General features: G+C 40.0%; 1 protein-coding gene across 1 annotated transcript in view; it reads left to right on the top strand.

The window, feature by feature from the left end:
- The window catches only part of CRB1 (crumbs cell polarity complex component 1), a 92,398-nt gene that overhangs the window by 63,859 nt on the left and 13,561 nt on the right, over positions 1-14,978 (top strand). Inside the window, exons 8-11 of the mRNA XM_031505516.3 lie at positions 309-474; positions 1,748-2,654; positions 3,866-3,994; positions 6,900-7,026. Coding sequence (XP_031361376.2) covers positions 309-474; positions 1,748-2,654; positions 3,866-3,994; positions 6,900-7,026 — 1,329 coding nt within the window. The remainder of the gene's footprint in view (positions 1-308; positions 475-1,747; positions 2,655-3,865; positions 3,995-6,899; positions 7,027-14,978) is intronic.

Raw genomic sequence — 14,978 nt, 5'->3', positions numbered from 1 at the left:
CATTATTTTATTATAATGACAGATTAGAAAAACATGCAAAAATGCTAGAAAGAGCAGGTCTTGTTAAGCTACGCTACATATGATGAAGCAAAAATATATTTGCATAGGGGAGAATAAAACTATTTTGAGATTGGAATACTGTTTTTCACTAATTATTGAACATGCTGTACTGTCACAATACTGGTCTTTATAATTTTCCATCTGAAATAGAAAGAAAACTTCTTTTTGCCCCACAGTCCCCCATGCCTAGAGTTGGGTGTCCAAGAGCCTTGATTCATACTGAGGTTCTCTCTTCTCTTTCCCCATAGTCCAACCCTTGCCACAATGGTGGTGTGTGCTATTCAATCTGGGATGACTTCACTTGCACGTGCCCCCCTAACACAGTGGGGAAGGCATGTGAGGAAGTTAAGTGGTGTGAGCTTGGGCCCTGTCCTCATGAAGCACAATGCCAGCTGGTGCACCAAGGATTTGAATGTAGGTACATTTCAGTTGTTCCAATCATCTCTGGAGAGCAGCAGCAATAGACATTTTCAGCAGCATTTCCTTGAAATAAAGTATTAACTAGTTGTATTCTTAGCTACAGGATAAACAACATCTTGTTCAACACAGGATAGCAAAATAAAAGCTTTCCTGGACAGTGAATTCTCTGCCTTGTGTCTTCTACTAAAAAAAAAAAAAAAAAATAAAAACCAACAAAAAACTTCAGTATTTTTGTGAGATATTTGAAAAAAACAGGAATAATCTTGAAAAACTCTGACTTTCCTTTTAGCATGATTGCCTCTGAGGAAACATTTTCCATGAGAAAGGCACCAGATTTGATGCACCAGGAAATGCAGTTATACCTCTGCTGCCTTGGCATCAGGATATGAAGTCAGTAAATTCATACTGGGACTCTGGGTTCTTTTCCTCAAGATTTACTAAGCCCAGAGATAGTTCAGAAACCCATCTTATCTCAGATCTTTCAAAGCCATTTTTTTCTGAAGTACAGACAGAAGACATTCCTTCCTGTCCCTCCTCCCTGTCTAAAATCCTCAGGAACCTCAGAACATTTACATTTACAGCCCAGTGAGTAAGTGCATTTTAGTAGAAATCATGGTAATGAAAGGTGTCAAATATCTTTGTGAAGATGTCCATAAAGCTGCCACAACGTTGTCCATCAATTTTCACTCACAGCAGTGTGAGCTGAGTTCTGCTGCACTCCCAGTCCCACCTGCACAGGGCTGTGGCAGTGCCTGCCCACCAGGAGAAGCTGGCTTTGAATGTGACAGGCACAACTCTGCTCACAGGGATTTTGAAGGAGCTTTCCATCAACTGACTTCCATTAAATTCATCCTTTTGCATTGGTGAGATAAAATTTGGATCCAATTAAATACTTCATAAAACATCTTAAGACTCACCCCATCCATGGGGAATGACTAGGCTGCCTGTATTTAGGAAACAATCATACAGTGATAAATGTATGCCCTTTTTGAAACTGAGAGATAACAGGAATGTAGAATTGTATGTTAGAGTGATACCCTTAGATGATGCAAAGCAGTACACTTTGGGTGTGATTATAGCTGATGCTGGTGCTGCCCTGTAATTGCCACAGCCATGAGGCGCAGACCAGGATAACTGAAACACTGGTGGAATTTGACTGTTTTCCAGCAAACCCAAAGCAGTCATATAGCATGTGCACTGGAGAGACATCTTTCCACATGTATTGGTATAAAACTGGCCGGGTTTCTCAATTGCTTTCTTTGCACAGGTCTTGCTAACGCAGTGTTCAGCGGCCGGAGCAGCGCGATATTTTACAGAAGCAACAGGAAAATCAGCAGAGACCTCACCAATATCGTCTTTGGCTTTCGAACCAGAGACACCGACGTGATCCTGCTGTATGCAGAGAGGGAGCCTGAGTTTGTCATCATCAGTATCCACAACTCCAAACTCTTGTTTCAATTACAAAGTGGCAACAGTTTCTACAGGCTGACGCTGGCGAGTTCAGTGCCTGTGAGCGATGGCAAATGGCACCGGGTGATGGTCTCTATGGTGGAGCCCCTGTCCCAGTCCTCCAGATGGCACATGGATATCGACAACAAGAGAGACACGGCAACCAGCACAGCTGCTGCAGGAAGCCTCAACTTTTTAAGAGAAGAGACAGACATCTATGTGGCTGACAAAGCTTTTGACAGCCTGGATGGCCTGCGAGGGTGCATGAGCACCATAGAAATCAGTGGTATTTATCTCTCTTACTTCGAAAATGCTGACATCCCTACTAAAAAACCTCAAGAGGAGCAATTTATCAAAATATCTGCAAACCCTGCTATTACTGGCTGTTTGGAGGTAGATTTCTGCAGCTCTGACCCCTGTATGCATGGGGGGATATGTGAAGACTTTTACACTTCCTACCGCTGTGTATGTCCCGATGGATGGACTGGAACCTACTGTGAAGTCAACATTGATGAGTGCTCTTCAAACCCCTGCATCCATGGGAACTGCACAGATGGGATTGCCTCCTATGAGTGCAGCTGTGAGCCTGGTTACACCGGGGAGAACTGTGAGGAGGACATAGACGACTGCCATGGCCACCAGTGTGTGAATGGGGCCACCTGTGTTGATGGGATTAATGGATACTCCTGTCTGTGTGCTGCTAACTTCACAGGCAGATTTTGCAGGTACTGTAAACAAGGCTGATCTGTATAATTTTGTCAAGTCTCTTCTGAAGGGCTTTTATATCACTGATGTCTTTGTTTTAAGCACAGATGTTTTGTATCTGTCTCTATATTAATCATGGCTGCAGACTCGGTGTATGAAGAGTACAGAAAGTTGTACAGATCAATTAGATGTGGACTGAGACAGTGGAGAGCTGCCAGCTCAGGCAGAGACTGATGAGACAAGGACTGAAGGAACAAGGCACAGCTCTGTTGCCCTGTTCTGCTGTCAACATTGGGCCTGTGAGCTCTCTGATGACAAGATTACAAGTCTTCCAGATCCTGAAAATATATGTGCTACATTTTCTTTTCAGAAAAAAAAAATCTTAAGGCTTTTAAATCTCTAAAACAATATTTTAGAGCTATAAATAGAGGAATTCAGAGTTGGTAAGAGAAAATAACAATAGAAAATAAGTTGTTTTTTTCCCCACCCACAGCATCTTTTCTGGGCTGGTCTTTTCCTCTCAGCGTACTCTTAGTCCCGATGGCTGCAAACACCACACAACCCACTTTTGCCATTGCTTCTGACACTGCTCATATGCTGTTTCCTATTCCTCCCAGACTCTCCTCTAGAAAGGCTGCAGGCTTTTCCCTTTAATTGCCCTTCTCTGCACACCCATAAAATTCTGCCCTCTAAGCATGTCCAATTCCTTTCCAAGAAGGCAAAATCCTTCTCCTTCCTTCAGAGGACTCCAACAAATCCAGTCTGCTGCATCCCAAAGGATGCAGACGGAAAATCATCTTCATGATTCCCAACTACAGTCTTTTAGGATATAATTACTAAAATTTACAGGTTTTGTTGACTTTTTCTGAGTAGTGAGAACATCCCCAGATTTGAAGATAACTTATGGTGGCCCAATATTTTTTATCTTTTGAACTCTTATAATAAGCTGTCCAGGTAGCACACAAAACCACATTAGTAATGTAAGTAGAGTGATTTCCATTTTTTTAAATGATAAATGAATCATAAATTTACCAGTAAATATTTGAAAAAGAAAAATTAAATTCATCAAATTAAAAAAGTTAGGCAAAACGTGTTCTGGGAGTCTTAAATCTGAGTTCCAGCTGTCATTCCTTTGGGCAATATCCTGCTCCCCTGCTTCAGCTGAGAGAACACGAGGCATCTAGAAACAAGGAGAGTGCAAATAACTGCTGCTGCCTTCTTGTTTCCCCAGGTATCGAAGATTGCCTTACACAGTGTGTGGGAATGAAGAGAGGAACCTCACGTGTTTCAACTACGGCAACTGCACCGACCTTGGCGGGGAGCTGAGCTGCGCGTGCCTGCCGGGCTTTGTGGGAGAACGGTGAGAGGCTTTGTCCTGCCCGTCCTTGGGGAGCACCTCTTCCAAAAGCTCTTCCAAGAGTCCAGGGGGTAACAGAGAAATACAGACAAAGCAGCTCTTTAGGTGCAGCAGTTCTTTGCTAGAGTGACTCTGAGGGTCTGAAGTATTGTGATTTTAGACAAAAATCACAAATGAACACAGCAAGGTTTAGTCCAATGCAGCACTAGTAATTCAGCCCAAGATATAATTTCTTAAACAGGGCTGCCGGCTTGCTTCTCTGTCCCTTTTTTTTTGCTTCTGTGCCAAATTTTCATGACAATTTAGAATGTTGCCTTCCATAAGTGGGGACACAAACACACATATCCTGCTCATATACATATACCAGCTACATGCTCTGGCACATGAATATGCAAAGCTGTTTCATTTTCACATGTCTGTGCTGTGAATATACAATCTATTCTATCACAGGGATGGTAAGAGGTGGCATACCTGGTAGCATGGTATACCACACTTTCTTGCTGAATGCTGAAGGGTGAGAACATAATGATTACTTTTAGAAGAGATTAAGGAATACTTTGTGCATGTTATTGTTTAGCCTGGAACAGAGGGACCTTTCTCACAGTGACATTTGTATCTTGTAGCACAAATCACACTTAATCCTGGCCTTCAAAAAGCAGGGAGGGCTGAGAGCCTCAGGGCAGGTGTCAGGTGCTGCAGAAACCTAGGAAGGCATTGTCCCAGTCATAGCCTAAACAGGTAAGGGCATTTTGGATAGAGAGACAGGAAAAAAAATTATTTACTCGTGATGTAACTAGCATCACATCAGAGTATAATATCCAAAAGTTCAACAGGACCAAGCTGTAACACAGAGAAGTTTCCAACAAAAGGTTTTCATTCTCTCAAAAACATATAAGCCCGCTGATTTTGTGGAAAGAGTACAGTAGGCTATAAAAGACATGAAATGAAGATTTCCACCCACTCAACGCACAGTGTAGTTGGCAGACACACTTGAATTGCACTGTTAACAGCCAGGTCACCTGTGTACCACCTCACAATATTCAACAAGGGGAAAAGGATACAATAAAATAAAATTTTAAGCAGTAAAAGCATATTCATAGCCACTTCTGCACTGCGTGTATTTCTTGCAACTTGGAGGAAGCAGAAAAGCACTTTTTCCTTCTCTCTCCCGCCAGCCTACCTGCTAACTGCAGCTTTGGGAATGAGCCTTCCTTCCATCCATCCCAGAGGCTGGCAGTAATCTCTCTTTTACAGTCCCCAAGGTTCTCATCTGGAGCCTGTGCCCGGCGAGCTGCGGGGAGCTGCCTGTGGCAGCCAGGCTCTCTTCTGCAGCCTCTCAAATGGACCATTTGGCCTCTGCTCCTCCAGGCTGCCAAACCATAAACCAGCAGTGCTCCCGTGCTTGGGGGTCTCACTAGATCAAATGAGAACATTTAATCCCTTTTTTGTTCATCTTTTTTTCAGGACAAATTGTTCAAATATATCTGTTAACAACAATATTAAAACCAAACCCCTTTGTATATTTATGTATTAGACTGATAAAGCAGGCATTTTCTTTTAAGACAATATTTCAGCCCTCAGAAAGCCACTCATACACAGTATAGAGAAATTCTATGCCAATCAATTAACTTAGGATCACATAAAAAATCCCAATAGACTTAATAGCAGGTGGAAAGGGAAATGTATAAAGATTAATCTTCATAAAAGAAGATAGAGCTCTCTCTCAAAAACAAATTTGTCATTTAGTTCTGGCTGGAACTTTCAAAATTACGTAAAGGGAGTCAGGTTTTTAAGAGTTTCTGAAACTCAGTTGGATTCAGGTACCTGATTCCCTGGAAGATTTGAAAAGTTGTTGGCTTTTTTTAAAATTTGCATAGGTAATTTCACAGCTATAAAATTTTTATACACTGGATAAATAACTTAGCTCTTTGAAGTATATGAATATAATTTACCATTTAAGGAAGCTAGTGAAAGAATATTTAGATTAGTAGAGTAAAGTTGTTTAATAAAAAAATGCTCTTCTCTGATGTAGGATTAAAATTTTGTTGCTTGGTTATGAATATGATTGAACAAAGCAATTCCTTATAATTCAGAGAGAATTTCTCATATTCTTCTCCAAGTATAAACCTGCATTTTTACCCAGAAAAAATAGGATTAACTGTTAGCATTATTTGATAAAAGGGAGCAGGGAATTAAAAGGGAAAATTTTCAGAGCAGAAAATCATCAAATGAGTAGTTTTCAGTCTTACATATCCCTTATTATGCTTCCATTGGCTGCCTTGAGAAATTATAACTCAAATTTCCTGTATCACCAGAATTAGCTCAAAGCCATTTAATGATACATATTAAGGCTTATGAAACCTTCATGCACCATTCTTACCTTTTTTGGGGCCCATCTCAGAGTGACTGGATAGGAAATTAGGCTGGGATCTATTGGCATTCCAAATTGAGGGAAGAAATGAAAAGGAAAAAAAAATAAACCAACCGAAAAGCAGGTGAATATTTCCAGGACCACTCAGCTGGCAAAACCACACATTTGTTTGACTTATATCCAGATTGCTGAGAAGGGAACTGTGCCCTCAGCTCCCTGGAACAATGAAAAGGACAAGCAAGCTGTCAGCAGGACTTGCACCAGAGCTGGCTCTGAGATCACACAAGAACTTGCATTGCACCTTGCTAAGCACCATTAACCATGAGGTGATGAAACAACCAGGGATGAAATTACCTGCTTAACCGTGTTTGGAAATCATACAGGAAGTTCAAGGTCTGAGGGGGGCTCATCAGCCAGTTAAAAAACCATCAACAGGTGTGGAAGTACGCCCCAGCGCATCTTCTGTCCCCTGAGGTGCCTGCTGGGGGCAGGGGACGCCTGGCTCCTGAGGCTGACTGCTTGCAGTCTTTCCTGCAGGTGTGAGAAGGACATTGATGAGTGCAGCTCTGACCCATGTCTGAACGGGGGCCTCTGCCAGAACCTCCTCAACAAGTTCCACTGCCTGTGCGACGTGAACTTTGCCGGCGACCGCTGTGAGATCGATGTAAGCGACCTCTCCTTTTTTGTCTCTTTGCTCTTGTGGCAGAATCTCTTTCAGCTTCTCTCCTATCTCATTCTGCGAATGGATGATGAGCCAGCAGTCGAGTGGGGTGATCAGGAAGACTATTGAGCAGTCTTTAAACTTTTGTGTTTTACTGCAGCAGAAGATGCCTTGACTAACCAGCTTAGCAAAGCAACACAAATAGCAGAGTTTTAAAACTTGTTTTATATTTCTTTGAATGTTTTTTCTATGAAACGCTTCAGATCTGGTTTAGTAAATCAATTTAGTTTTAGAACAAATGCTAGCAGATTTGTTAAGAGCTCGCCCCACCTTCACCTGAGCATTTCACCACATGGCACTGCCAGTGGGTGACAGTGGGACAACTAACAGGCAGCACAACTGTCACATTGACTGAGGGTGGCATGTAAACCCTACTGCAATGAGTGGCAGACTTGCTGCCTTCAGTAATTCTAATCTTAAACTAAATCATCCAGGTGGTCACTATTTTACATCACACACCATGTTTATTGCTGTTCTTTGGCAGCTAGGCCTCACACCTGTGAAATCACGAGTGATATTTTTGGATAATTAGGTAATGGCTTGGATTAGCATTTAACAACATGCTGAGGAGGCTCCCACATCCATTTGAATTAGTGTCAATCCTGCACTGATATCACCAGTCCTGATCCTCTGCTCCAGTAGCCTCTACACCTCCAATGTACTCTACTGAGATTAAATATAACCATCTTAATCTTAAACAACATTTCCCCTTTCAAGAGAGGCCCAGTAAGTATCTCAGACTTGAAATCATAGATTTGTTGGTTGTTTAAAGATTTCTGCAACTTTAAGTAAATCTGTTTTACTTATTAGTAGATCAGTGTCATCAGACAAAAAAAAAAGATGGGATTTTTCCTTCTTAAGAAGCAATCAAAGTAATTGGGTTGGTTGTCCATGGATTCTTAAAATAATGAAAAAAATGGACCTGAAAATTATAAGCACCAGGAGATTTAACAAAAATATAGCAAAATATCTTTGTAGTTGCCTATGAGAGTGCAGACATAACTGAAATACATTGTTAAATACTAAACATTTGTAAAAAGTGAGGTGGTTTTTTTTTTGTTTTTAACTATTCTTTAAGACAAAAACCCCATTTATGAATGGTGAAGTAATTTATTTGAACATTCATTGTTATATTTGCATAGATTCTCTATCCCTTTTAGTCATTTGAATAGTGTCCTTGCAAGAGGATTTGAAAGAATAAGTGTGTATAGGGTGGTTTTGTTACTCAGCTATATGGCAGGTAGCAGAGTTTTAAAGACTAACACCATACTGGGAGGTTTTCTGATTCCAGAGGGAACAATTGATCTTTTGGAGAAGTCCTTGAAAACATGGATATCAGTTTCCCCCACTTCAAACCTGCCCTTGTCCTCCTAACTCGCTGCAGGTTGGACCTGGTACATCCAGGAAAAGCAAATCCTCCCTTTAAATCTCCAGTGACATCAGGACACTTGAAATGTGTCTAAGTGAGATTTTAAGGTTTCTGTTTTACCACAGCAGGATATGGATGTGACAGTAGATCAAGACTATTTTTTATTTTCCACCTTTCATAAATGCCCCAAGATCTGTTATTTTTTTGGGTACCACTCAGTGCACAAATGCAGCAACGTTTGTGCTGTTAAAAACCCTACTCCTATTTTAGGGGGGAGGAAAAAAAGCAAACAAACTTTTGCACATTTGTGGAAAAAAAAGAATTATGATTCATCCCTGTCACATATTCCTGTTCTAGCATCTGCCTTAGTATGAAAATTAAGCACAGTGTATTTACCTGTGAGAATTGTACACAAGGATAATTTCTTTGCTGACTTTGTCATACCTGAAAAAGATTAGAGAAATGGTTTTTGTTAAACTCTTATTAAAAATAATCTTAAATAATTTTGTATTTTTTATATATATATAGATGGGAATGCACTGGAGATGAAATTAATGTAGCAGTGTCAGAAAGAAAACTATATATACTATCAGATATAGGTTTAGTTATCTTACTGGCAATCACATGTAATTCTAGAACACAGACAAAGAGAAAAGAAACACAATCAGACTGAATTTTGGATTTTTTTATTCCAATGAAAATACAGTTTTGGAAAATTGCTTTCATGTGGAGAAATTTAAAATAATAGCATCTTATGTTGGGAATTTCATTCCAAACTGTAGCTTTAATTCAATCATAGTTAAACCATTTCTCGGTTCAGTATTACTGAAATGAAAAATAATCAGAAATAACTTGAAATAAAAACTGTCCTATTTCAGAATGCTAACTAAAGACAAAGAAATTTTAAAACTTCAAATGAAAAAAGTGCTGCTACTAATTAAAGCTGTTCAAATAATTTCTTTTTTTTTTAATAGCTATAATTAAGAAAATAATGAAGTTTGGTTTGGTTTTATTTTCTCACTGGGTTTAGTTCAGTCTCCACATAACTAAATTGAACCATTATGTACTTTATAGAATATGCACTACAGGACACACTACATTAAGCAAAAATTTTATCATGGTCTTAATGTTGAAGAAAGGTAGAAAGCAATAAATGTAATAACAGTATGTCTGACATTAGACCTATATTCAAAATGTGAAAACAATAAGAATCCATTTGTACAGAGATTTCAATACTCTTTCTATTCAATACTAGACACTTGATATAAGTGTTTACGCAATATTAAACACAGGTTTATATTAATTTACAGCAATATGCAAATTATTATTCTAAATTCAATTAGCAGGGCATCAGTTCTCTCTTTCTTTTACTGAAAACACTCACCTGTAATTGAATTCTTTCCTTCCTCTAATGCCTTGTCATCATGAAACACCTCTGGCCTCAGAAATGCTGCTCTCTTCCTCTTTGTACTTCTGTATCCTCAACTGCATTGTGCACGTGTACATAAATTTCCTACCTTTATACACCAAATAAACCTTCTGCCTTTGTCTCTTTATGTCTGCTCCTCATTTCCTGCTGATGGCTCTGTTCATTTGCTTTCCGTGTGCCATGTTTTCTGAACACTTCACAGGAACACCACACACCAACCAAGGTTGCTTCATCCTGGGGTTTTCCAGGAGTTCTCCACATGTTCTTCATACATCTCCAGTGTTGTAATTGTACTTAAAATCTTCCGATAGTTGATTTTTTTTTTTTTAATTAAGAACACAAACTCCCTGCTGAGTTCATGCTTTCATGGAAAATCAGTATTTATAAAAAAAATAAATATCAAAACACACTCCTACTAATTTGGGCATTGAGAAGTTGGGAAAACATCCTCTCAATATACTCAATTAGAGGAGAGATGCAAGACATGCAAATGGAAGAAAGCCAAAAACCAAGCTCATGATTTTTGGAGGTATGGCTTGTGATGCTCCATGTTGGTGATATCTGTAATTAATCCCTCTATGATACTGAGACTCAAACTGGTTTTCAGATGCCAGGGACTGTCACTCATAAAGCTGGGTAATGAGAAGTAACAGTGTTGGGGCTTGAGGCAGAATTAAGATTTCTGAAAAGAGGGGGAAGATAGCAGTGATGGAGACACTGGAAGGGAGAGCAAAGGGATTTGCATGAGCTGTGGGATGAATGAAAGCATATTCTTCACTGTGCTTGGAAAATACACGAGGGGTGTTTCACTGAGGGCATGGCAGATTGTCTTTACTGACCATTGTTCTTACTTCTGGCCCTTAAAAATCCAGGCTCTCACTGAGCACTCTCTGCAGCCATATCTTATGACAATTTTAACTACAAAGAGCCCATGTGTTTCTGAATTTGAAAATATCCTTTATATATGCTTATTTAGATTTTCTTACTCCCAGATTACTGAGGAAACTAGATCCAATAATCATTTACTCACTACACATGACTACAGTCCATTGGTGAACCTAAAAATAGGAAAAAATCTGCTTCAAACTACCAGTGATGAAATAAGATTTCTTTCTTTCTTTGCAAATATTTTTTCTGCCCTGACAGCCAAAAGTTCAGCCAAGGGGGCATTTTACATCTTTATATTAACTTTCAGCACTTGAACGTACATATTTATATCTTGAGTTAGTGATTCTCCCTAAAAATAATTAAACTCTTGTTTGCAATAAATTATTGAAAATTTCTACTTCAAAACCCACAAGACTGGTTCTGAGAACTATAACCCTAAAAAGGCAATGAAATAAAAGCTGCAGCAAATCATCTTTCTCTGGTACTGAGATTACTATTAGTTGAAATGGATCTCCAGGGAGTAAAGACTAAATCCAGGGTTGGGTTGTTCATTTTGCTTTGTGTTTCAGGAGTGCCCTGAGCCCCATTAGACTGGGAGCACATCCTGCCAGGGCTGTGCCCTGCTGGTGCTGGCAAACAGCTCCAGCTGAGCTTTGGAATTGTTCTTTGAACATTGTCAGCAGCAGCACCTTTGGGACAGCACTCCCTCTCAAAACATACCCCCTTCTCCTTTGTATGTGTGAATATCCATGAAACTTGAAAGTGGAGGTGGGTTTCATGCCCCAGAATTGAAGCTGTGCTTGGTTCACAGAGCTGCTGCCATGTGCTGCACCACTGGTGCTTCCACGTTCTCTTCCAGCTGGTACCATTCCATCCTCCTGGGCACGAGGACAAGCATCATGCACTGGAGGTTATGATTCACATTTAATGTCATTAAAAATACACTGATAAGCATGTTGGATATGTTCAATATTGAATCAAAATTCAATAAAACTCTCTCAGGCTTCCATAGCACAGACACAGGGAATTTTGATCGAATCTGCTCTACAGTGATTAGCTAATGTATTCATTAACTGGAAGGGTTAGTAATATGAACGTAGCAAATGATACTTAATTACAATAATTAATGCCTGGTGATTCATGAATAATGCATTCCATAGCTCTTTACATATTCATACTTATGAGGCTATTGAAGGATAATTATCATTTGACTAAAAGACATGGACATCAGGATGTAACAACCAGACTGTTTTCCCCCAGTCCCATTGTGGCTTTACCTGCATGCCTTGCTCTTGTACACCTCTACCTTGTACATAGAAATATCAACAGTATTTTGGTTTCAAAGCCTATAGAGTGATCTAATGGCAATAATAACCATGCAGGTGAAGTTTCCACTCTGCACCAATTCTAAGCCAATACTCCCACCAGTTTCTGTCTTGAGACTGCAAAACTCTCAGAGTACTTTGCTCTCTTTGCCATTGGTACTGATTTTCACTTGTCCTGAACTTATGCTCTTTCCTACTGCAGATGGTTAGGACACTTCATACTTTAGAAATATTGGAAAAAATAGGAAAATTGGAAAATTAGGGTAGCTATATTGGAAGCACATTCAAATTGAAAAATTCTGCCCTAGATATTTGGTATTTCTGCTCCTATACACATATTTCAGCCTCCATATAAGCAGAAACTATGCTAGACTTCCCAAGAGAAGACCTTAAGAGTAATAGAGAAACAAAAATTTAAAAAAATTTAAATTCTTATTAAAATGTATTTTAAGGCAATAAGATAATTTTTAGTCTTATCCTAAGATTGAATGCCCAATGTTGAAAACACTAAGACAGTGGTTTTCAGCTGCCAGCCTCAGGAGTGTGGTAGATGAACAAGTAAATCTGGGTAAGTCAACTGAACCTGAAAAGTGTCTCCGGCCTGAGTTTCAGACACGCCACTCACTGCTGCTCGTGCACAGCATGAGCTGAGGAGCTGTGGGTGGCAGGTCACCATAAAGGTCCCTGCAGCTGTCACAGCCTGCAGGAGGGAGCAGGGCTCTCCCCACCTGGGGTCACTCCAGGCTCTCCTCGGACGCCCACGGGGCAGCCCAGGTCAGCACGGTGGTCAGGCTGAGCTCCTGGGGAGCAGCAGGCTGTGTCCCAGCGAGGAGCACCTTTGTACCTGCTGTGACTTCTGTCCTCTCCAGAGCTCCTGCAGCCTCCTGGAAAAGACTGGTATGGACAGTTTAACATTTTCAAAATGACACCATTCTCTGAAGGGCCCTGTCCTGATTCCACTGCAGGTGAGGTGCCTCTAATGGTACAATCTCAGGAAATCAGAGGGGTTTAAAACCACTCACCAGCATGTTCTGACATCATACTGAACCCAGCAGTGCTTGAGGACCAGTGGAGAGAGGACTGAATCCTTGCTCAAAACTGGTGCCCTCTGCTTGCAGCACCCACAGGGCCATGACATTCCTGCTGGGACTCCTGCCCAAGCAGGGAGCAAGCCCTGGGTCAGCAGAGCCATCAATGAGCAGAAGCCAGCTCTCACCTGTCAGCTTTCCTGAGGCTCCCAAGACCTGTGGGAGGGAAATAAGCACTCTGGGCTGTGTAACTTGCATCCTGCAAAGCTGCTGCCAGAAGCATAAAGGGCATTTCCTGGGACTTCTGATTTACTCTCTGGTGTACCTTAATAGGTTTGAGAAAGCCATCATCAGGGCAACTGTACAGCACAGGTAAATCTTTACAGTCTGATGGTAGTCTATTGAAATAAGATTATTTCAATGACTGAAATAAATTTTTACTTTTATTAGCCTGTTAGAATCAGCATAACTGGGCTGGGAAAAAGCTGGAGTTTATTTGTTTTCACGCCATTTGTGTGGCTGCAGATCACCCACCATGGCAGAATCATTACCATTGATGGTAGGAGCCAGAGAGGGCTCAGCTTTATTCCAGTGCCAGGTCAAATGTGGGGTAAGAAGAAACATCTTTAGATTTACAAAATGAGCAGCTCTGCTCTGGAATTTCTTGGAAATGTCACAATGCCATTTTTGCAGTTGTTTTTCAGAGCAAAATGATTCCTTAATACCCGTTGCTATTTTGTATTAGTCTGCATTCAGATCACAGGATTTGACTAAAACTTCTAAAAGGATATTGGATGAAACACATTTAATGTGTGTCACAACATAAGGTACAAAAACATTAGGATGCAAAGACAATAAGGTTATCTAATGTGTCCTAACTGGGAAAGACAAGAAAGCTCTTCACGGGGCCAGGATTACTGCACGCATCAGTGAGAACAGTTGAATATTTAATGTGCATGGTAAATATAGGCAGAAAAGGGAGCCCAATGACATATGACAGCATAACACTCTGCAGTACAGGAATCAGCTCCAGCACAGTGTTCACATAACACTTTAGTATTCAGACTAACACATTTTGTCTGTACGCCATTCTTTCTGTTGCAATGGCATTGTCTTCCCTATTCTCACCTTCTGATGTTTTCCCTGTGGACCCACATCCACATCACATGGGTATTTACTTCAGTCATTGTTCACTTTATAACACATTCATGCAGTCTGTGCCTGCATTGTTCAGATACTAAATTTTATGTCTTTTTTTTTTTTCTTATAAATTTCATGACCTAATGTTCTTTTCTATTTTTCAGTTCTTGATATGAAACTCCATCTCTAATAACATCTGAAAAAATTACACACTTAACTAGGCTTATGGAATATTACTCCACTGTAAAGGAATAAAAATAATTCCTGTTCTGAGAATCTGAAAAAAATTTTGGTTTGAAATGATCAAGAACATTTATCGATTTTGATACAGAGAACCATTTAAATGAGAGGCAGATCTTGTTAGCTGAATATTCTACCAATCTAAATGTGCAGCAAACACTGCAGTCCTTAAATTTATTCAAATCATATTTGGTAGAACAAATTTTCAAAAAAAAAAAAAAAAGACCACTGAAGTAAAAAATGTGATACAGCTGTAATTCAAAGGACAAGGAAATCAGCAGCTTTACAAATATTTTTAATTATTTAGAGTGAACAGATTTTGCACCAGTGGAGACAGCTTGGGTTGTTGGTGGTCCCTGTGAAATGATAGGGTAGGGATTCTGGGAATTCTCAATCACATTAATACTTTGGGGTCTAATTTATCCATTACACAAATAAATGGAAATACTTCTCTTTCTGTCTGGGGCAGCACTGGT

The sequence above is a fragment of the Lonchura striata genome, chromosome 8 (genome assembly GCF_050655825.1).
Source record: "Lonchura striata isolate lonStrDom1 chromosome 8, ASM5065582v1, whole genome shotgun sequence".
Taxonomy (NCBI): Eukaryota; Metazoa; Chordata; class Aves; order Passeriformes; family Estrildidae; genus Lonchura; species Lonchura striata.
The sequence above is the reverse complement of the archived record's forward strand: the minus strand, read 5'-3'. Positions and strand labels throughout refer to the sequence as shown.